The sequence below is a fragment of the Olea europaea genome, chromosome 13 (genome assembly GCF_002742605.1).
Source record: "Olea europaea var. sylvestris chromosome 13, O_europaea_v1, whole genome shotgun sequence".
Lineage (NCBI taxonomy): Eukaryota > Viridiplantae > Streptophyta > Magnoliopsida > Lamiales > Oleaceae > Olea > Olea europaea.
The window spans coordinates 4,427,874-4,451,405 of record NC_036249.1 but is presented as its reverse complement, the minus strand read 5'-3'; the positions used below and the strand labels follow the sequence as shown (position 1 = coordinate 4,451,405).

The 23,532-nt window shown below is 32.2% G+C and overlaps 3 protein-coding genes across 4 annotated transcripts; all 3 read left to right on the top strand.

Moving 5' to 3' along the window:
• Positions 1 to 649: 649 nt before the first annotated feature.
• LOC111407343 (methyltransferase-like protein 6) lies at positions 650 to 5,623 on the top strand. Of its 2 annotated transcripts, XM_023036763.1 has the most exons (8): positions 650 to 1,112; positions 2,816 to 2,884; positions 3,112 to 3,221; positions 3,853 to 4,064; positions 4,179 to 4,267; positions 4,365 to 4,467; positions 4,582 to 4,724; positions 5,214 to 5,623. In XM_023036763.1, exons 1-8 carry the CDS (start codon positions 906 to 908, stop codon positions 5,316 to 5,318), a joined length of 1,038 nt encoding a protein of 345 aa, XP_022892531.1. In that variant the 5' UTR covers positions 650 to 905; the 3' UTR covers positions 5,319 to 5,623. The 2 variants fall into 2 exon arrangements, with proteins under 2 accessions (XP_022892531.1, XP_022892532.1); XM_023036764.1 differs by lacking the exon at positions 2,816 to 2,884 and having other exon boundaries at positions 652 to 1,112.
• Positions 5,624 to 12,780: 7,157 nt separating this feature from the next.
• Positions 12,781 to 14,568, top strand: LOC111407342 (methyltransferase-like protein 6). The gene is made up of 5 exons (XM_023036762.1): positions 12,781 to 13,009; positions 13,124 to 13,212; positions 13,310 to 13,412; positions 13,527 to 13,669; positions 14,159 to 14,568. The coding sequence occupies exons 1-5, from the start codon at positions 12,946 to 12,948 to the stop codon at positions 14,261 to 14,263; spliced, it is 504 nt and encodes a 167-aa protein (XP_022892530.1). The 5' UTR covers positions 12,781 to 12,945; the 3' UTR covers positions 14,264 to 14,568.
• Positions 14,569 to 22,590: 8,022 nt separating this feature from the next.
• On the top strand, positions 22,591 to 23,454 carry LOC111408191. Its single transcript, XM_023037988.1, has 2 exons — positions 22,591 to 22,977; positions 23,066 to 23,454. Exons 1-2 carry the CDS (start codon positions 22,612 to 22,614, stop codon positions 23,312 to 23,314), a joined length of 615 nt encoding a protein of 204 aa, XP_022893756.1. The 5' UTR covers positions 22,591 to 22,611; the 3' UTR covers positions 23,315 to 23,454.
• Positions 23,455 to 23,532: the final 78 nt, after the last annotated feature.

Genomic DNA, 23,532 nt, shown 5'->3' with positions numbered 1-23,532 from the left:
GAAAACCTATATCAAATAGATTACCTCAAAAAGTTAAATATTTTAGATACAAAATAACACTAAAATTTTATTTAAAACTAATAAATAACATGTTAAGTATTAGACATTTAAAAGAATATTTAGAATATACATTTTTAAAAGAAAAATGATAGATTGTCATATATGTTGCAATATAGAAAGAATCATTTCATTTAGGACAATATAGACTTTTCCATGAAAAGAAATAGTAATAGGCCAAATAGAAAAACCCCTGTATATTGTCATGTTTTGTTAAATTGGAAATTTTTTGAATTATTAACATCAATATAAATTATATAGAATTTAGATATTAAACAATTATAACTTATAACTTGTATCGCTAGACACTTTATTTACATTGAGTTAGTGAATTTGAAAAATCACTCGTAATCAAATTTGATCGGAACTAAATAATTCGATCTAGTTCGAAATATGGAATCAGTGGTTCAATTTTCAAAAATTTATTCGTACACGGTTTGATTTGATTCTATGTAGAATTGGATCAAATCGAACTATGCTCAATCTTAGTTTTTGTGCAAAATTATTTTATTGAAATAATGTTTGATTGAAAATGAGTTGAAGAAAAAATATGTTAATAGGATCCAGATGCGACTGATTTATCAAGAAAATATAAGGGCAGAGGCCATCTCGTGAATAATTCCTTCCCTTCCCTTCCCTTCCTTCACTTGGGAGTGCTGCTTAAAATTCCCTAAAATACTATTTTGTGTAAATTTGGATTTCCCATCAAGATATATTCAACGTAAGCCCAAAGTCCTTTGAATCTTCTCCCCTCTTCCGTCAGTAACAAAAGCTTCAGCTGTAGCTGTTGGTTGATGATTCCGAATCCGTGCCTAGCAAAGGAAGAGCCATAGAGATACCCCTAAATTATGAGCAAACGAAATTGGGTAGCAGAAAATTACTATTCTAAGGATTTCGAGTGGGATGAATTGAGACAAGAAGTTGAAAACGACCCCTCTCTTCAATACCACTTGCTGCCTTACACAAAAGTTGATTCTGGAAATCAAGACGACGTTCAAGACTCTGAAGCATGGGACAAGTTTCATGCTCGTCACTCCACTGGCAAGTTCTTTACGGTAAAGGGAGGAAAACAAGTATTTTTTTTTTTTTTTGATAAATTATAAATAAAAACTAATGAAGGCACTTTTCTTGTAATTCGTGTTCAATTGATTTTTTCTTTTCTTTTGTGCTTGAGTATAGATATTTATATTTAGTTTCATGTGGATACTCGGTCTTCCTGTTTTTGGAGGATAATTTTGTGGAAGGCAATGTGAGCAGTAAGATTTTGATATCTCTTTCTTTTTTTGGGATTATTTTACACATTGCATATTGGTATCTGAGTCATAGATGTTGGTGGGAATTCTTCTGCGACTTTATGTAACTATGTTGCTTTCCTTAAGAAAATATTTGTCCCTCACCAATAATGAATGCACAAGAGATACCGAATATGCCTCCAGGAGACAATTAAACGTCTTTGAATGGTGTCGGCATCTGTGCGCTTAATGAAAACGACTAGAACACCAAGATCTTGATAAACTTATACAAGTGGATTCATATTCCGCTATAGCAGAATATAAAGTTTGAATTTATTCAAAATTAAGCTAAAAAGAATGCAAGAAACTGTAGAAGGCAGACAGAATAATCTACTATTCTATTTCACATATCTAATCAAGGAAAACTTGAATCAATATATAGCTTCATGTCACGCCCTTTCCGATAAGTTGCAACCACTGGAACTGATCTTTTAGGTTTGAAATGCATCAAAGAAAAATGAAAGAATTTGAATTCTAACACCCAAAGATCTGTTGGTGATGAAAAGACACCATTGGTGTCGCTTAGCAGCATGCCGGCCAGCACCACATTGCCAAAAAGTCAGTGCAGGTGTGCTGCCATGCAGTATCCTAGCGCAATTGCACTAGCCTGCACTAGCTTGCCAAAATTTTGTCTAGTTCCTTCATAATTCATTATCCCGTCTTGTTCCAATGCTTCTTGACTTGTATTTCTATCTTTGATTCATTGTCTAAACGACATTCTTTTGAAAATCTATCCAACAGAAAATCCACCTTTTGATTCGGAATCTGGATCAAACACAATGGTGGAAACTGCTGACTAGTGGTCTGTATGTACATATATTAACATATGTCTTGATTGAAAAAATGTGGATGCAAGGATATGGATGTATGTATATAGTAAAAATGAGGTATTGACTCCACCTTCTACAATAAAGTGCTTGTTTGGTATAGATTGTAAGCCAATTAAAATCAATCTTTTGACCGTCATTTCACTATTCTAGACGTCGTTTTTGAATTCTTCTCTCAGGACCCACTTTATCTCTAACGGTAAAAAAATCGATTAACAAAATTCCTACCAATCAAACACAAAAGTTTTTAAGTAAAATAGATTCTCAGAAACTTTCAGAATGCAGCTAGACTTAGCATTCCAGAGTTTCACTGCAATAAGCACGAGTCATCAAGCAGTACTTGAAAATTTCATGTCAAAGTTCGCTCTGAGGAAAAGGTTATACTATCAAATGTACAAAAAAAATTTGGATATGTTAACCAAATGTGTTTCTGGTCTTCCAGCGTGCAGGCTGACATGTAAAAACATAAAACAAAAACATCTTGAAAACTTTTGGAGAATTTTATGAGACACTTTTTCAGAAGCAATCTGAAATGAACCTCAATAAGGCTATACCACCAAGGGGGCTTTTCTTACAACTATTTAAGAATACCTGCATAAAAGGCCTAGCTAATGGGTTTCTTTGCTCTTCTGTAGTCAGGCTCTTGACTTTGATTGTTTCTTTCATTCATGCCTCGGAAACCGTGTAATTACTCTAGCTTGGCCCATAGTAAGTTTTTTAGTTTATATATTTATTTATTTTTTCTCTCGAGTTATTTTTGGCTTTTGTTTTCCTTGATTATTGTTTGTTCTGAATTGGCTGGCATGTGCATTTGATGTTTGCTTGAGTTTCTTGATAGCAATTCTTCTTTATTTACTTTATTTTGATGCATATTCTAGTTCTTTCTTTCTTTGCTTGTTTCAGTTTTAACTTTTAACATCTATCTGTGCATGCAGGAGAGAAGGTACTTATTGAAGGAGTTTCCTGAACTAGCTTCTTGTAAGGACTTTTCCAAGGTTTTGGAGGTGGGCTGTGGTAACGGCAGTACAGCTCTACCAATACTACGGTAAGATTGAGCTTGTTCTTTTAGTTTCATATGCAATTTTTAAGTTTTAATTTTACACTCTGTAGAGTGCTTTGTGACCAGATTAATCCTTCATTTAAATATCCACTGGGAAAATTAATTTGTCATACTGTTATATCCCATGTTAGGATACATTATAAACTGTGCAACAGTTCTTTTGATTCTGGTTTCGCTCACTTTAGTCAATAACTCATTTACTCAGCTCAAGAACTCCGATAAGAAGAGTTAAAAGGACTATTTCCCCTCCATGAATATGTATAAATTCCATGAGCAGCGATTGAAGTCAATAGTTCAAGTTCATCAAGTATGTATGAAAACTGCGAATTTTTCCCATGTGTGTTGGGAAGCACAGATTAGATTCTGTAGTTTTAGGAAGGTTTTTACTCTTTATTGATATGAATTTCTTCTCTACCACATGATATCTTGTTCAATCAGTAAATAATCTCTGTCTCTGTCTCTGTCTCTCTCTCTCTCTCTCGGTTTAGCGAGTTTGACAAATAAGATATTTCCCGATCCTCTTAAAAACCTGCATTTTTGCTAATTAATATTTTGCATCATCTATTTTCTTCTCAGTTGCCTGTACTTCTGCTGAATTTTTGTTCCTGTGATGCAGTGAAAAAGAGAGCACCATCTTGTATGCCTGTGACTGCAGCACTGAAGCTCTTGAGAGAGCTAAAGAGATCATTAATGCTGATAACTCAATCTCTACTAAGCATCGTTTTCATTCATTCCAATGTGACTTTTCAACCCTTGGATTTCCTATGTGGTTGGCCTGCAATACTTGTAGAGGAAGTTTCTTGGAGAAGCAGTTTCTAGGCTTCCCAGGTGTCAAAATTTGTCATTCATCTCGTTCTTTGGCATTTCATGTTTATAATCATTTTTCTTTAATACGCTAGCTAGTGAGTTTCAATTTTTTAACCGTTTTTGAGGTTTATCCAGGCGAAGACAACTGTAAGATAGATATCAATAGTCCTTCCTGCTCCGAGGAAAATAAGTGCTGCATTGGTGGAGTGGATTTCATTACCTTGGTACTTACACAGTTTGTTACTATTTTATATTGTAATTCTCTGAAATTTCGTCATAATTTAAACATCTGAATATCATCTTCTATATTTAATATGGCAGATTTTCACATTATCAGCCGTACCACTTGACAGGATGCCCACTGCTATTACCCAATGCTTCTCTATTTTAAAGCCGGGTGGTCTGCTTTTATTCAGGGATTATGGTAACAGCCAAATAAAATAGATTGTATTGAGTCTGAATCTTATAATTGCATAGAGTTTCTAACTTTTCTATTGTTGTCTAAACCTGATAAATCCTTTCCCTGTAATGAAATCAGGTCTTTACGATATGACCATGCTTAGGTTTGAGCCTGCACAAAGAGTGGGATATCGAGAATACTTGCGGTCAGATGGAACACGATCTTATTTCTTCTGCTTGAATAGCGTGAGAAATTTGATGTCTGCTGTGGGCTTCACTGAGGTATTAACAATCTTCGTAAACATAATCCTCTTTTAACTGCTTACCTCAGGGAAACCTTGCATTTGGTGATTTCAAAATTCAAGTTCAATGATACCGAATAAGTAGTCCTTGTTTAATTTCCATCCACTTGTATGGATTATAAGTTCTTTTATCTTTGCACACACCCCCAAATAAAGTTGAGATAGGCCACATGATTCCTTTTTCCTATTCTTTTTGGTTCTTTGTTAAATCTGCTGGAAGATCTAAAACTATTTGCATGGAAAGCTGTTCATAGTTATTGCATGAAGTGCTATTATTATGAAAGTGACTTGCATGTATTGCATGCAATTGCATCTAAGTAATCAAACAAAAAAGTCGAGTTCTGAGGATAATCCGTCTGAAAACTACACTTGGGTTCTGTTAGCTAAATGCATTATTACTTTCTATTACGCCTTTGTTTTCCAATTTCCGTTTATTGCTGATATGAGACATCGCGAGTTTTTTTTGTAGCTTGAGCTCGAATATTGCTGTGTGAAGTCAGTGAATCGCCGGAGCGGGAAGATCATGCGAAGAGTATGGGTTCATGGGAAGTTTCAGAAGCCCATCTGTGATTGAAAGCAGATTACTCGTCTATGGTGGCATTAATCAGCTCTGGCACATCAATTATCTTGATTTCAATCACTTTCTTTGTTATGCCCTTTTTAAAAGGTTATGCCGTGTGCTGACACAGATGTAAAATTTATTTATCTGTAATTTATTCTCAGCACGATCTCACCGGCGCCTTGAGCGCAAATTTTGATCAAAAGCCTGGAGAGAATCAAAATGGAGTGGCGATGAGAAACCTATTACCTTTAAGCATTACAAATGTTCGTGTAAATTTGCATGCAAATTGGTATCTTCAAAATCACTTTTGCTATCTATATACATCTCAATGGGTATATATTAGAAGATTTAAATCCAAATTTTTCCTCTTATAGATAATTTACATTTTATTTTTATTTTCTATCGAAAATTGTAATTTGTATTTCCTTTATATTTCTTCGGTGGAGAGATTTTTGACACTTTGAAAATGTAAATTTCTATTTTGCACCATTATTGGAGATATTCTTAGTGAAAATTACATTGAATGTCATATTTTGAGTTTGCATTTACAAAAATGTCACCTTTTAATAGTTTTGTCCAAACTATCACTTTATGACTTTTATGTCGCTCAAAAAAATTGAAATACCTTGGATATCCTTAATTAAAATTAATTTGACTAGATGAAAGAATAGTACAAAAAACTAATTTGCATTACATCAAAAGCTTCCATCTCACTACTTACAAGGAAAAAAATATGAAAAATAAAAAGCTAAAAATATTCATTCATATAGCAAGTAAAGCCCTAAACCTAAACGACTTTCAATTTCCTCTCTCATTCTCTCTCGCTCAAGGTCGTTTGTGATTGCCAAAATATTATTTTTGCCCAGGTTTCTTGGTCTAAAAATTTCATACAGTTTACTCTGGTAGCCATGTTGAAGTCCTAAATCTATGTACATTTTATTGAAATTATATGGAATCTGCTTAAGTTTAGGAGAACTGTTGAAGATTAATATCTACTTTTTGGTATGTTTCTTTTTATTTTATTTTTTTCTGACTTGATTTGGATATTTTCATGTTCCCTTAAAGAAAAAAATGTTGTGATTCGAAAAGAGAGTAACTTGATTCATGGGATTTTTTCTGTTGATGGTGGAAAGATAGAAATGTTGGTTTGGTTGCAAGTTCATTGTAATTTTTATCTTTACTTTCTTATAACCGATATCATGTAATCTAGCGAGTATCCTTGTGAACTTACAAATTTTGGTGTGCAATAAGATGGTTGTTATGTAAATGGACTTCTTGCATTTCTTAATCAACAAACAATGGTCAAGCTCCTGTTAGTTAATGGTAGAAGATTATCTATGAGTAAGAATAAAGGTCTCTTCACCATACATAGTATTTTAATAAATAACTATTAAAAATGTGAAAAGCATATGATCATGCATACTGGGCATATGATCCTGCAACCGGGGTAAAAAGCATATTTGTGGATTTAATGTTTCGTTCTGCTCGAATATGGAGTGAAAAGCTTTTGTATAATACCTATGTGGGAAGGAAAAAACTAGATTTCTCGACAGTTCATCTGTCGAAAGTTGTTGCTGAACATGTATAATTGCACTTATTGAGCTCGTACTAGATGCAATAAAACTCTACTCTGATACATTTTATAATGCAAATGGATTGAATCACAAACTCTACACACCTTTTGGAAATTCTATCAAACGTTTTGTTATTTTGTGAGGTGATCGATAAAGATAGCATGGACCTGAACGCTATTACATTTCTTCACCTTACTTTCTACGTGTTTTGTCTCAGAATACTCATTTTACTTATGTATGATGGCCTATGTACAGAATCGTACTCATGACCTGAACAAGTATCAAAGTGTTGGTCGACAGGTTCTTGTTGTAATGGGAGGTGGATCCAATCGATGTCCATGTCAAAGAAAGAGCGACGTTGACAATGTTTTACTTCGGGTGACTGCGGAGAATGCACGAAGGAACATTTTGTTTTGTATTATTGTATATTTATTTTTTGGGAAATGTTGGTTATGTTCAAGTGGTATTCACTGTCAAAGAAACTGTGTGAATTTAGTACGAAAAATGTTGGTACGGAAACTGTTTTTGGCGCACTTTGTAAGTTTCTTACTTTTTGAACTCATTCGACCTAAAGATTAAAACTGGTATCCATATTGAAAAATGAAAATTGATGCATTTTATAAGTTTCTCGCTTTCGAAAAATGAGGAAATTTGTGCATTTTATAAGTTTCTCGCTTCCGAAAAAATGAAAATTATAAGTTTGACCAATATCCAGATCATAGTTTATAAATGGAAATTATAAAAATTATAAGTTTCTCGTTTTTAGAGAAATTGAAATTAATGCATTTTATAAGTTTCTCTTTGAAAACACCAATGAGAAAATAATAGTGAATGTCTGACCAATACAAGTACACTTTGTGGTTGAAGGCATAATCCACCCTTTGAAAGACTAGAGAAGCTCTTGTGAAGCTCCCATATTGAAACAATTAGTTGATACGAGATAATGGGTTCATTCACCTCCAGCAACGAATCATTCAACCCTAATATGCATTCGTCGATACTGGGTTCGGCCGCTGAATTTCCCATCATTTATCCTCGGACGATGAGGAGGTAAGCATTGAGCACCATGGTGCCGAGTTCGACGAAGTGTCAAGTGCAGAATCTAAGTCACCGAACAGCGTGCTCGATTAAGTTTTCTAGGTCAGGGGTCCGATCGAATCACCGTCCGACTCGGATGAGTAGCTGGCTCATCTTCCACATCCAGAAATAATTGTCATAAGTTCAGACGATTCTAATGGAAAAAGTGGGGGAAAAGCTTAAAATGTCGATAGCAATGCAAGTGTACAATAAATGACCCTTTTGTAGGAAATTATGTATAGTATTTAGTGGTAGGGATCATTTTGCTCACGTCCTCTGCGTACATGCAGCAACAGCAAGTCCATAATGGGTTACTGCTATAGTGTATTTTTGGAAGTCGTTATTGTTCCCAACTATCGAGAATTACAGAGACCATCTGTCGGGAACGACATATGAACAATTGGGACGTAATGTTGGTATTTTGCTTGTGAATTGTCGTTTCATGAAAATCAATTTTCCATTTCGACAAATTGTCAGTCGAAATTAATGAAACCATAATGATCGGCTAAGTTTATAATGAAAATAATGTATACATCCCGTTTGTGCTAATGGAACCATAATGATCAGTACTTTGCTTGCAAAACATAACGACCAATTTCTTATTAGCATATGATAATAACAACAAATTAATAACATAACTTCAGAATGTACACCGCATAGGGGGAACATTTTTAGGATTACATTTGACAACCACTTTTACCACCAATTTAAGTCTTCATCGTTGCGTATTTCGGCCGAAAGTATATTCAAGTTAGGGACTTTGAACTTCAATTCAATTTGAGTGTGAGGATCAAGAATACCAAGTTTGTCTTTCAACCTCAACAAAGTTCGGCTACGATAATACTTGTCGGCACCAGAATGGAAGTGGTTTTGTCCCCTCTCCACTTTCATTCGTCATCCGTATGAACAAATTTTTCCACATACGATACGATGAATCTCAAATGATTACTCATACCTGAAATGTTGGGATTGCAATGATAAGAATTCAGAATTAATATGTTAGCATTTAATAGTATGAAAGTGGCACTACATAATACGTAAATAAGTACAATAGCAAAAGGTCAAATGAAGGGTTTCCATCGTTTTGAAGTGTCCAAATTGAAAGTAAAATTGTATATCCCGACAGCTTATAAATGTCGAGTTTAACATTTCAAACGTTTAACCCGACGGTTTGTAAATGTCAAATTCGATAGTTGAACTGTCGAAAATGTCGGGAAGCAGACGGCAGTGGGTGGAACTTATGCTTCTTCAGCACAACACATTAAGTGTGGTCATTACTATTGAGCTATCAAATGACAAAATGAAAAGATCAGATTGACTTTATCATTAAAGAGACATTTAATGAAAACAGTGTTTGGTTTGAATGGAAGAAATTACTCAAAACTTTAATAGTGATAATGACATTTTGTGAAGGACTCCAAAACCAAATAAATCAATGCATAATAGTTTCAAAAATTTCAAATTAATATGCCCATGTTGTATTTAACATTTATAAAACAAAAGACTATAAGTAAAATATAAATAATTTGTAATTGTTAACCTCTCAAAATGGATGAAGAATACAGCAGAAATGTCTTCTTGATCAATGAAAATGAAAAAGATGGAGAAAATTTAGGGTTTGTAGTTTATGTTTCATTTTTAAATTTCTTTTACCCTTTTTTATTAAAAAAAATTCATATTAATCAATAAAATACACATTTATCCATGTTTTGTATATAGAAATTAAATCATCACAACAAATCAATAATTTTCCTTCAAATCAAGCATTAAATGCTACTAAAAATACGTCATTAAGGGTAATTCGGACTTTTCACTCCAAAAAAGTGACATTTTTGCTTACATAAAGTGAAAATGACAAATGTTTTGGAACTTTCATTTTTCGTGACATTTTTGTAAATTCTCCATATTCTTATCTAACATGATATCCATATTTAAGGCCTATTTAACATAGATTTAGTGAAAAATAATTTTTTTAGAGAATGTGTAGTTAAAAAGCAGAAAACGATTGTTCACGTGCGAAATTATTTCATTGGGAGAATGTATGGTTGAAAATGAGTTTTAAAAAAAAAAGTTTTAAAAAAATGAGTACCAAACAAGTGCTTAATTGTCTTGTACAAAAGTTTAGACCTTGTTTGGTTTAGTTAAAAAAAGTTCATAAATATTCAAGTAAAAGTTAATTAATTTAATCAAACATTTGATGAGGTCTATAATTTTTGTTAAAATTTTTAATTATATATTTAATCAACTTTTTTTAAGTTTATTAAAAAAATAATTTTTAACTGATCCAAGTGAGGATTTTATATTATTATATTAGAAAGGAGAGAGATTTATTTTTATTTTATTTTTTAATCTTTAACGCTTTGATATAATGATATGTGGTCAAAATAAATGATAGGACACGACGTTTAACTTTTTTAGATTTTTTTTCCTCGGTTCAGCAAGACCTGTTTCATTTTGTTTAGAAGATGAGAAAAAATTTCAATGTCAACAAACTTTTTACATGTTTCAACTTTATAAATTGTTTTTAATTGATAGTTTTGTCTGTTAATACTAGTTAATGTTGAACGTTTGTTTCACATTATTCGGTAATGCTTTATAAGTACAATTATTGTAATATTTGTTTGATCTAAATATGAAAGAAAAACAAGCATATGAAAATAAAAGACTAATTATTACAAATGCAAATAAATAATAAAATGCACTTAAATGTGAGTATTAGAATTACAACTAAATGTATAAATGAAGATAAATGGCAAATACGATACATGAATTAACGTGAATGATAGTTAATTTAGAATTAATACCAAGTAATATAGACGTGACAATGAATGTTAAATAATTTATACTAAATGAATATAATTTAATTTTCAATTAAGTGAAAATGGATGTTAATTAACATACATGAACATGAATAATGAATTACACTCTTAAATGTAAAATTCTAATTAATATTAATTAAATGAATGTGAATATTAATTAATTGAGAATTAATACTGGGGACATGTATGTGAATTTGAATGTGAAATACTAATTAAATCAATGTGAATGTTAATTAATTAAGAATTGATTATAGAAAATAAATGCATGAACAAGAATTTTGTAGTATTTATTACAGTTTGTAAATTAAACTCATATTGAAAAACGAAAAATTAGGTATTATTGAAATAATTGAATTGTAGTGGGGCTATAATCAATCGGTCAAAAAATTAGCATTTAATCTTACTTGCCACTATTAAGTGCAAAGCGTAATCAAATGACATTATTTATTACGCCAATCAGTAAAAAAAAATGTTATTAAAAAGAACAGTATGTGTTTACTGTAATATTTAAGCCAAAAATTGAAACCGAAAAAAAAAAGCGCATTATATTTACTTATTTGAAAGTATTTAATTCCAACACTAATTCTCCAATTTTATTGACTAGGAGTAACACATCACATTGTTTGACACATTGACGTTTAATGACGTATCGCAGGATTTAATGTTAATTTTTTTTACGAACAATCTATAATGCAATAGTAGAAAACTTGATTCACTCTTACAGTAAGAGAATAATTTTAGTGATCATCGACATAATTACTTTTTGTAAGAATTAGCGTAATTAACCCTATTTTTCCACCATGACACAAGTGTCTTTACCAAACGAGTGAATTTTTATGAACAAAATCCCATGATTTAATTATTTTCTACAATTTCAAATACGCTTCGACCATGGTGGAGGAATAATATTTGATCATAGTTGAGAATGTTTTAGATCAGTGAGGTTGTTTGCTGGGCAAGCTTATATATTGATTTTACTAGGATGATTGATTTAAAAAATAATTAAGAATAAGCTCGTAACAGTATTATCAAAAATTATTTTTGATAACCAAGATAAATGCAATATTTACATTTATCAGCCCGCTAAATCTTATATCTTTAATTGTCACTAAACGTATCACATGGATCACTAGAATTTTTTTTTTTTGGTCCAATTAGATTCTAAAACGTCAACTAATAATAACGACTATGTTTGTATGCTTTCGGATCAACGAAATTAGAGGGACATTGTCTTCTCTATCTTGTTTATTATAAATAAATTTCAATTTGTTCAAATATATGTAGAAAAAAGTGTTTAGTTTATAGGCTTCAACCTTTCTCGTATATAATTTAGCATGTAGTTACATATTTGTCTTTGTTGGAAAATTGTTTAAAAAAACTCAAAATAAATTATTTCTTAATAAAAATATTTTTAATGTGTAACAATTGAAAAGAATGAAATTTTGACACAATATTGCAACCATCCATTATATATTGACATGATTTACTCGACGTCACAGTGAGGAAAAATTAGGTCTAGCATTTAAAGAATTTTTTTATTCTCTTCATGATTCGTACAAAGAATTTAGTATTGCGGCTGTAATAATGCCTAGGTGCCATTTTTCTTTGGTACTTGGCAGAGTATTTATGTCAAAGACAATCTGTTGCTAGAAATTTGTTCTTCAAAATCACGTGAATGAATAAATTAATTGGAGAAGAAATAAAAAAATTGTGTGTGCCAGAAGATTGGTCGTCGCATAGACACGTACATAAAATTGGCGACCACTGGATGCTATAAGTATGGGACTGCATAGTTATAGCCTATATGGTCGCATGGTTACAAAAAGTAACCGTTATGGACCATTTTTGATTATTTTTTATTTAAAATTACTCTCTCTCTCTCTCTCGGTTTAGCGAGTTTGACAAATAAGATATTTCCCGATCCTCTTAAAAACCTGCATTTTTGCTAATTAATATTTTGCATCATCTATTTTCTTCTCAGTTGCCTGTACTTCTGCTGAATTTTTGTTCCTGTGATGCAGTGAAAAAGAGAGCACCATCTTGTATGCCTGTGACTGCAGCACTGAAGCTCTTGAGAGAGCTAAAGAGATCATTAATGCTGATAACTCAATCTCTACTAAGCATCGTTTTCATTCATTCCAATGTGACTTTTCAACCCTTGGATTTCCTATGTGGTTGGCCTGCAATACTTGTAGAGGAAGTTTCTTGGAGAAGCAGTTTCTAGGCTTCCCAGGTGTCAAAATTTGTCATTCATCTCGTTCTTTGGCATTTCATGTTTATAATCATTTTTCTTTAATACGCTAGCTAGTGAGTTTCAATTTTTTAACCGTTTTTGAGGTTTATCCAGGCGAAGACAACTGTAAGATAGATATCAATAGTCCTTCCTGCTCCGAGGAAAATAAGTGCTGCATTGGTGGAGTGGATTTCATTACCTTGGTACTTACACAGTTTGTTACTATTTTATATTGTAATTCTCTGAAATTTCGTCATAATTTAAACATCTGAATATCATCTTCTATATTTAATATGGCAGATTTTCACATTATCAGCCGTACCACTTGACAGGATGCCCACTGCTATTACCCAATGCTTCTCTATTTTAAAGCCGGGTGGTCTGCTTTTATTCAGGGATTATGGTAACAGCCAAATAAAATAGATTGTATTGAGTCTGAATCTTATAATTGCATAGAGTTTCTAACTTTTCTATTGTTGTCTAAACCTGATAAATCCTTTCCCTGTAATGAAATCAGGTCTTTACGATATGACCATGCTTAGGTTTGAGCCTGCACAAAGAGTGGGATATCGAGAATACTTGCGGTCAGATGGAACACGATCTTATTTCTTCTGCTTGAATAGCGTGAGAAATTTGATGTCTGCTGTGGGCTTCACTGAGGTATTAACAATCTTCGTAAACATAGTCCTCTTTTAACTGCTTACCTCAGGGAAACCTTGCATTTGGTGATTTCAAAATTCAAGTTCAATGATACCGAATAAGTAGTCCTTGTTTAATTTCCATCCACTTGTATGGATTATAAGTTCTTTTATCTTTGCACACACCCCCAAATAAAGTTGAGATAGGCCACATGATTCCTTTTTCCTATTCTTTTTGGTTCTTTGTTAAATCTGCTGGAAGATCTAAAACTATTTGCATGGAAAGCTGTTCATAGTTATTGCATGAAGTGCTATTATTATGAAAGTGACTTGCATGTATTGCATGCAATTGCATCTAAGTAATCAAACAAAAAAGTCGAGTTCTGAGGATAATCCGTCTGAAAACTACACTTGGGTTCTGTTAGCTAAATGCATTATTACTTTCTATTACGCCTTTGTTTTCCAATTTCCGTTTATTGCTGATATGAGACATCGCGAGTTTTTTTTGTAGCTTGAGCTCGAATATTGCTGTGTGAAGTCAGTGAATCGCCGGAGCGGGAAGATCATGCGAAGAGTATGGGTTCATGGGAAGTTTCAGAAGCCCATCTGTGATTGAAAGCAGATTACTCGTCTATGGTGGCATTAATCAGCTCTGGCACATCAATTATCTTGATTTCAATCACTTTCTTTGTTATGCCCTTTTTAAAAGGTTATGCCGTGTGCTGACACAGATGTAAAATTTATTTATCTGTAATTTATTCTCAGCACGATCTCACCGGCGCCTTGAGCGCAAATTTTGATCAAAAGCCTGGAGAGAATCAAAATGGAGTGGCGATGAGAAACCTATTACCTTTAAGCATTACAAATGTTCGTGTAAATTTGCATGCAAATTGGTATCTTCAAAATCACTTTTGCTATCTATATACATCTCAATGGGTATATATTAGAAGATTTAAATCCAAATTTTTCCTCTTATAGATAATTTACATTTTATTTTTATTTTCTATCGAAAATTGTAATTTGTATTTCCTTTATATTTCTTTGGTGGAGAGATTTTTGACACTTTGAAAATGTAAATTTCTATTTTGCACCATTATTGGAGATATTCTTAGTGAAAATTACATTGAATGTCATATTTTGAGTTTGCATTTACAAAAATGTCACCTTTTAATAGTTTTGTCCAAACTATCACTTTATGACTTTTATGTCGCTCAAAAAAATTGAAATACCTTGGATATCCTTAATTAAAATTAATTTGACTAGATGAAAGAATAGTACAAAAAACTAATTTGCATTACATCAAAAGCTTCCATCTCACTACTTACAAGGAAAAAAATATGAAAAATAAAAAGCTAAAAATATTCATTCATATAGCAAGTAAAGCCCTAAACCTAAACGACTTTCAATTTCCTCTCTCATTCTCTCTCGCTCAAGGTTGTTTGTGATTGCCAAAATATTATTTTTGCCCAGGTTTCTTGGTCTAAAAATTTCATACAGTTTACTCTGGTAGCCATGTTGAAGTCCTAAATCTATGTACATTTTATTGAAATTATATGGAATCTGCTTAAGTTTAGGAGAACTGTTGAAGATTAATATCTACTTTTTGGTATGTTTCTTTTTATTTTATTTTTTTCTGACTTGATTTGGATATTTTCATGTTCCCTTAAAGAAAAAAATGTTGTGATTCGAAAAGAGAGTAACTTGATTCATGGGATTTTTTCTGTTGATGGTGGAAAGATAGAAATGTTGGTTTGGTTGCAAGTTCATTGTAATTTTTATCTTTACTTTCTTATAACTGATATCATGAAGTCTAGCAAAGCATCCTTGTGCGCTCACAAATTTTGGTGTGCAATGAGATGGCTATTATGTAAATAGACTTCTTGCACTTCTTAATCAACAAACAATGGTCAAGCCCCTATTAGTTAATGGTAGAAGATTAACTATGAGTAAGAATAAATGTCTCTTCACTATACATAGTATTTTAATATAACTATTAAAAATGTGAATATTACAACTTTACAATTGGGCTCTTGTTTGTTTTCAATTTTCTTTTTTTTCCCCCCTGAAACGAAGAAGGAAATTAACTAGGTCGGCTGGAAAACCAGAGAGGAAACACCATAACTCTTGATAGACACTTGATAGCATACACATGGATTTAATGTTTCGTTCCCGATATTTTATCTATTGACAAGTTCATCTGTCGAGAATTACTGAGGCTAACTGTTTCAGTCCTTACCTCAGCTCAGTGTGTTTCACATTAATTTCGATCTTACATAAATAAATTCGTAAAGGGTGACTTGAAGTAATATGGGTGATACTCGTTGTATGCATTTGGTGGAAATCTTGATTGACGCTTGACATATCTTTCGTTTCAATATTTATGTTACATGCATCATAACTTTGCTTTCACTTGCAATCCACTTGTTGTATGTGGTACTCGTTGTATTCGGGTGGAACTCTTGATAGACACTTCACAGTATACTTGTGGTTTTTGGTTCATATGCGGCTAGAAATATTATATTATGGTCTGACGCATTTATTTATTGTTTTTTGTCTTTGCAGACATGGATTTGGAGCCTCTTGTTTCGGAGATAGTGACGACAAGGAAGCTTGTGTTGGTTACGGTGACAACGAGGAAGTTCCCTACGCTGGTGTGGGAAACGTTGATCAAGACTCAATTGCTTCCGTTAGCGGCATGGCGGAGGGGGATGTAAGTTTCTTGTGGGAAAATTTTGATCTGATTGGTTACAGTTAGTGGTACAAATTTTGGTTAAATGTTTATGGCCCTCTGCAATATTTTGTAGGCGGTGCGAGTGAAATGCCGGTGGAGGCCACCACAGTCGTGCCCGAGGATACGCCACCTATCACAAAGATGATGTGATCTGCACGCCTACGACGTCCTGCACCGTCTACTAGGACTCTATACACGAGGGAGATTGCAAAGAAAGCGAAAAAATAAGTGAACAGTTCTTTTTTATTTTGGCAACTTCGGCAGTACAATTGCATTCGAAAACTTAAAAGCCATGAAATTTGGAACCTGATGTATAATTGCACTTATTGAGCTCGTACTAGATGCAATAAAACTTTACTCCGATACAATTTATAATGCAAATGGATTGAATCACAAACTCTACACACCTTTTGGAAATTCTATCAAACGTTTTGTTATTTTGTGAAGCGATCGATAAAGATAGCATGGACCTAAACGATATTGCATTTTTTCACCTTGCTTTCTACGTGCTTTGTCTCAGAATACTCATTTTGCTGATGTACGACGGTCTATGTGCAGATTCGTACTCAGGACCTGAACAAGTGTCAAAGTGTTAGTCGACACGTTATTGTTGTAATGGGAGGTAGAACCAATCGATGTCCATGTCAAAGAAAGAGCGACATTGACAATGTTCTACTTAGGGTGATTGCAGAGAATGCACGGAGGAACACTTTGTTTTACATTATTGTATATTTATTTTCTGGAAAATGTTGGTTATGTTCAAGTGACATTCACTGTCAAAGAAACTGTGTGAATTTAGTACGAAAAATGTTGGTACGGAAACTGTTTTTGGCGCACTTTGTAAGTTTCTTACTTTTTGAACTCATTCGACCTAAAGATTAAAACTGGTATCCATATTGAAAAATGAAAATTGATGCATTTTATAAGTTTCTCGCTTTCGAAAAATGAGGAAATTTGTGCATTTTATAAGTTTCTCGCTTCCGAAAAAATGAAAATTATAAGTTTGACCAATATCCAGATCATAGTTTATAAATGGAAATTATAAAAATTATAAGTTTCTCGTTTTTAGAGAAATTGAAATTAATGCATTTTATAAGTTTCTCTTTGAAAACACCAATGAGAAAATAATAGTGAATGTCTGACCAATACAAGTACACTTTGTGGTTGAAGGCATAATCCACCCTTTGAAAGACTAGAGAAGCTCTTGTGAAGCTCCCATATTGAAACAATTAGTTGATACGAGATAATGGGTTCATTCACCTCCAGCAACGAATCATTCAACCCTAATATGCATTCGTCGATACTGGGTTCGGCCGCTGAATTTCCCATCATTTATCCTCGGACGATGAGGAGGTAAGCATTGAGCACCATGGTGCCGAGTTCGACGAAGTGTCAAGTGCAGAATCTAAGTCACCGAACAGCGTGCTCGATTAAGTTTTCTAGGTCAGGGGTCCGATCGATTCACCGTCCGACTCGGATGAGTAGCTGGCTCATCTTCCACATCCAGAAATAATTGTCATAAGTTCAGACGATTCTAATGGAAAAAGTGGGGGAAAAGCTTAAAATGTCGATAGCAATGCAAGTGTACAATAAATGACCCTTTTGTAGGAAATTATGTATAGTATTTAGTGGTAGGGATCATTTTGCTCACGTCCTCTGCGTACATGCAGCAACAGCAAGTCCATAATGGGTTACTGCTATAGTGTATTTTTGGAAGTCGTTATTGTTCCCAACTATCGAGAATTACAGAGACCATCTGTCGGGAACGACATATGAACAATTGGGACGTAATGTTGGTATTTTGCTTGTGAATTGTCGTTTCATGAAAATCAATTTTCCATTTCGACAAATTGTCAGTCGAAATTAATGAAACCATAATGATCGGCTAAGTTTATAATGAAAATAATGTATACATCCCGTTTGTGCTAATGGAACCATAATGATCAGTACTTTGCTTGCAAAACATAACGACCAATTTCTTATTAGCATATGATAATAACAACAAATTAATAACATAACTTCAGAATGTACACTGCATAGGGGGAACATTTTTAGGATTACATTTGACAACCACTTTTACCACCAATTTAAGTCTTCATCGTTGCGTATTTCGGCCGAAAGTATATTCAAGTTAGGGACTTTGAACTTCAATTCAATTTGAGTGTGAGGATCAAGAATACCAAGTTTGTCTTTCAACCTCAACAAAGTTCGGCTACGATAATACTTGTCGGCACCAGAATGGAAGTGGTTTTGTCCCCTCTCCACTTTCATTCGTCATCCGTATGAACAAATTTTTCCACATACGATACGATGAATCTCAAATGATTACTCATACCTGAAATGTTGGGATTGCAATGATAAGAATTCAGAATTAATATGTTAGCATTTAATAGTATGAAAGTGGCACTACATAATACGTAAATAAGTACAATAGCAAAAGGTCAAATGAAGGGTTTCCATCGTTTTGAAGTGTCCAAATTGAAAGTAAAATTGTATATCCCGACAGCTTATAAATGTCGAGTTTAACATTTCAAACGTTTAACCCGACGGTTTGTAAATGTCAAATTCGATAGTTGAACTGTCGAAAATGTCGGGAAGCAGACGGCAGTGGGTGGAACTTATGCTTCTTCAGCACAACACATTAAGTGTGGTCATTACTATTGAGCTATCAAATGACAAAATGAAAAGATCAGATTGACTTTATCATTAAAGAGACATTTAATGAAAACAGTGTTTGGTTTGAATGGAAGAAATTACTCAAAACTTTAATAGTGATAATGACATTTTGTGAAGGACTCCAAAACCAAATAAATCAATGCATAATAGTTTCAAAAATTTCAAATTAATATGCCTATGTTGTATTTAACATTTATAAAACAAAAGACTATAAGTAAAATATAAATAATTTGTAATTGTTAACCTCTCAAAATGGATGAAGAATACAGCAGAAATGTCTTCTTGATCAATGAAAATGAAAAAGATGGAGAAAATTTAGGGTTTGTAGTTTATGTTTCATTTTTAAATTTCTTTTACCCTTTTTTATTAAAAAAAATTCATATTAATCAATAAAATACACATTTATCCATGTTTTGTATATAGAAATTAAATCATCACAACAAATCAATAATTTTCCTTCAAATCAAGCATTAAATGCTACTAAAAATACGTCATTAAGGGTAATTCGGACTTTTCACTCCAAAAAAGTGACATTTTTGCTTACATAAAGTGAAAATGACAAATGTTTTGGAACTTTCATTTTTCGTGACATTTTTGTAAATTCTCCATATTCTTATCTAACATGATATCCATATTTAAGGCCTATTTAACATAGATTTAGTGAAAAATAATTTTTTTAGAGAATGTGTAGTTAAAAAGCAGAAAACGATTGTTCACGTGCGAAATTATTTCATTGGGAGAATGTATGGTTGAAAATGAGTTTTAAAAAAAAAAGTTTTAAAAAAATGAGTACCAAACAAGTGCTTAATTGTCTTGTACAAAAGTTTAGACCTTGTTTGGTTTAGTTAAAAAAAGTTCATAAATATTCAAGTAAAAGTTAATTAATTTAATCAAACATTTGATGAGGTCTATAATTTTTGTTAAAATTTTTAATTATATATTTAATCAACTTTTTTTAAGTTTATTAAAAAAATAATTTTTAACTGATCCAAGTGAGGATTTTATATTATTATATTAGAAAGGAGAGAGATTTATTTTTATTTTATTTTTTAATCTTTAACGCTTTGATATAATGATATGTGGTCAAAATAAATGATAGGACACGACGTTTAACTTTTTTAGATTTTTTTTCCTCGGTTCAGCAAGACCTGTTTCATTTTGTTTAGAAGATGAGAAAAAATTTCAATGTCAACAAACTTTTTACATGTTTCAACTTTATAAATTGTTTTTAATTGATAGTTTTGTCTGTTAATACTAGTTAATGTTGAACGTTTGTTTCACATTATTCGGTAATGCTTTATAAGTACAATTATTGTAATATTTGTTTGATCTAAATATGAAAGAAAAACAAGCATATGAAAATAAAAGACTAATTATTACAAATGCAAATAAATAATAAAATGCACTTAAATGTGAGTATTAGAATTACAACTAAATGTATAAATGAAGATAAATGGCAAATACGATACATGAATTAACGTGAATGATAGTTAATTTAGAATTAATACCAAGTAATATAGACGTGACAATGAATGTTAAATAATTTATACTAAATGAATATAATTTAATTTTCAATTAAGTGAAAATGGATGTTAATTAACATACATGAACATGAATAATGAATTACACTCTTAAATGTAAAATTCTAATTAATATTAATTAAATGAATGTGAATATTAATTAATTGAGAATTAATACTGGGGACATGTATGTGAATTTGAATGTGAAATACTAATTAAATCAATGTGAATGTTAATTAATTAAGAATTGATTATAGAAAATAAATGCATGAACAAGAATTTTGTAGTATTTATTACAGTTTGTAAATTAAACTCATATTGAAAAACGAAAAATTAGGTATTATTGAAATAATTGAATTGTAGTGGGGCTATAATCAATCGGTCAAAAAATTAGCATTTAATCTTACTTGCCACTATTAAGTGCAAAGCGTAATCAAATGACATTATTTATTACGCCAATCAGTAAAAAAAAATGTTATTAAAAAGAACAGTATGTGTTTACTGTAATATTTAAGCCAAAAATTGAAACCGAAAAAAAAAAAGCGCATTATATTTACTTATTTGAAAGTATTTAATTCCAACACTAATTCTCCAATTTTATTGACTAGGAGTAACACATCACATTGTTTGACACATTGACGTTTAATGACGTATCGCAGGATTTAATGTTAATTTTTTTTACGAACAATCTATAATGCAATAGTAGAAAACTTGATTCACTCTTACAGTAAGAGAATAATTTTAGTGATCATCGACATAATTACTTTTTGTAAGAATTAGCGTAATTAACCCTATTTCTCCACCATGACACAAGTGTCTTTACCAAACGAGTGAATTTTTATGGACAAAATCCCATGATTTAATTATTTTCTACAATTTCAAATACGCTTCTACCATGGTGGAGGAATAATATTTGATCATAGTTGAAAATGTTTTAGATCAGTGAGGTTGTTTGCTGGGCAAGCTTATATATTGATTTTACTAGGATGATCGATTTAAAAAATAATTAAGAATAATCTCGTAACAGTATTATCAAAAATTATTTTTGATCACCAAGATAAATGCAATATTTACATTTATCAGCCCGCTAAATCTTATATCTTTAATTGTTACTAAACGTATCACATGGATCACTAGAATTTTTTTTTTTTTTTTTTATCCAATTAGATTCTAAAACGTCAACTAATAATAACGACTATGTTTGTATGCTTTCGGATCAATGAAATTAGAGGGACATTGTCTTCTCTATCTTGTTTATTATAAATAAATTTCAATTTGTTCAAATATATGTAGAAAAAAGAGTTTAGTTTATAGGCTTCAACCTTTCTTGTATATAATTAGCATGTAGTTACATATTTGTCTTTGTTGGAAAATTGTTTAAAAAAAACTCAAAATAAATTATTTCTTAATAAAAATATTTTTAATGTGTAACAATTGAAAAGAATGAAATTTTGACACAATATTGCAACCATCAATTATATATTGACATGATTTACTCGACGTCACAGTGAGGAAAAATTAGGTCTAGCATTTAAAGAATTTTTTTATTCTTTTCATGATTCGTACAAAGAATTTAGTATTGCGGCTGTAATAATGCCTAGGTGCCATTTTTCTTTGGTACTTGGCAGAGTACTTATGTCAAAGACAATCTGTTGCTAGAAATTTGTTCTTCAAAATCACGTGAATGAATAAATTAATTGGAGAAGAAATAAAAAAAAATAAAAAAATTGTGTGTGCCAGAAGATTGGTCGCATAGGCCAATGATCTATGCGGTCGCATAGACACGTACATAAAATTGGCGACCACTGGATGCTATAAGTATGCGACTGCATAGTTATAGCCTATATGGTCGCATGGTTACAAAAAGTAACCGTTATGGACCATTTTTGATTATTTTTTATTTAAAATTGGTGGCTTTTCAATCCAAATTTGGTACCACTTCTTGAGAACTTGTCAAGACCTATAAATAGTTTATCAAAGTTCAAGAAAATGCNTTTTTTTTTCTCTCTAAAGGCTATATGTTAGGGTTTCATATCTATGAAGTGTTGTTCTTTTTCTCTATATAGTATATTTTCTCTACAACAAAATGCTGAACGGTCCTTGTCACTCACAGCTGCTGTGCCTGAGAAACGTTTGAGATTTAAAACGACAACAGATGCCTCAGAAAAGCAAGTTATTGATGCCATGCAGAAAATAGCTTCACATATAAAGAACCCATCAAAGTTCAATAAGGCTTCGAAGCTTGCTATACAGCTGGTTCAGTCTGGTAGTATTAAGCATGCAACTGCTGATCACTTCTTTGCTATACTTGAAGCTGCAATGTCGTCTTTGACTACTTGTAATGAACCCCATTTACAAGCTGACTATCATGCACTCTTCTTGGCAGCTCAAGATGCAGCTGACGTGAGCATTTAAAACCCTCTGGCCTTTTTGTATTTTCCATCTTTTTGTAATCTGTTGCTTAATTTCGGTTTAATTGTAATTGTTGTAGGTCCTCAACAAGAAGCAGAAAAATCTTTTAAGTGGATGGATAATTAGGGCTGTCTGGGCAAACGACCTGTTCACAGATGACAGCTTTGTAGTAAGTTTATTCACTCTTCGATTATTATATTTAGTACATGGATGCGATTTGAATTGTATGATACTTTGCAACAAGAAATGTCGGAGTTATTCATTTAGATTTTTAATTACTGTCACATGTAGTAGTTACTCATCTGTTATGCTCTTAATCGTTGTTTAATTGTGTTATATTATCTTCACTTGGAATAATCCATGTGTAGTTTTACATGTTCAGACAGATTATCATCTGCCCTACAAATGTGGTAGATAATTTAGGTTTCTTTGGCTACAGGCATTGATTGCTTTACACTTATAGTTTTACTAATATGGCAGTATGGCACAGACAGACTTCTTGTCATTAGAAATGTGGCGCTTCCATATCTGTATTTTGAGTCCACT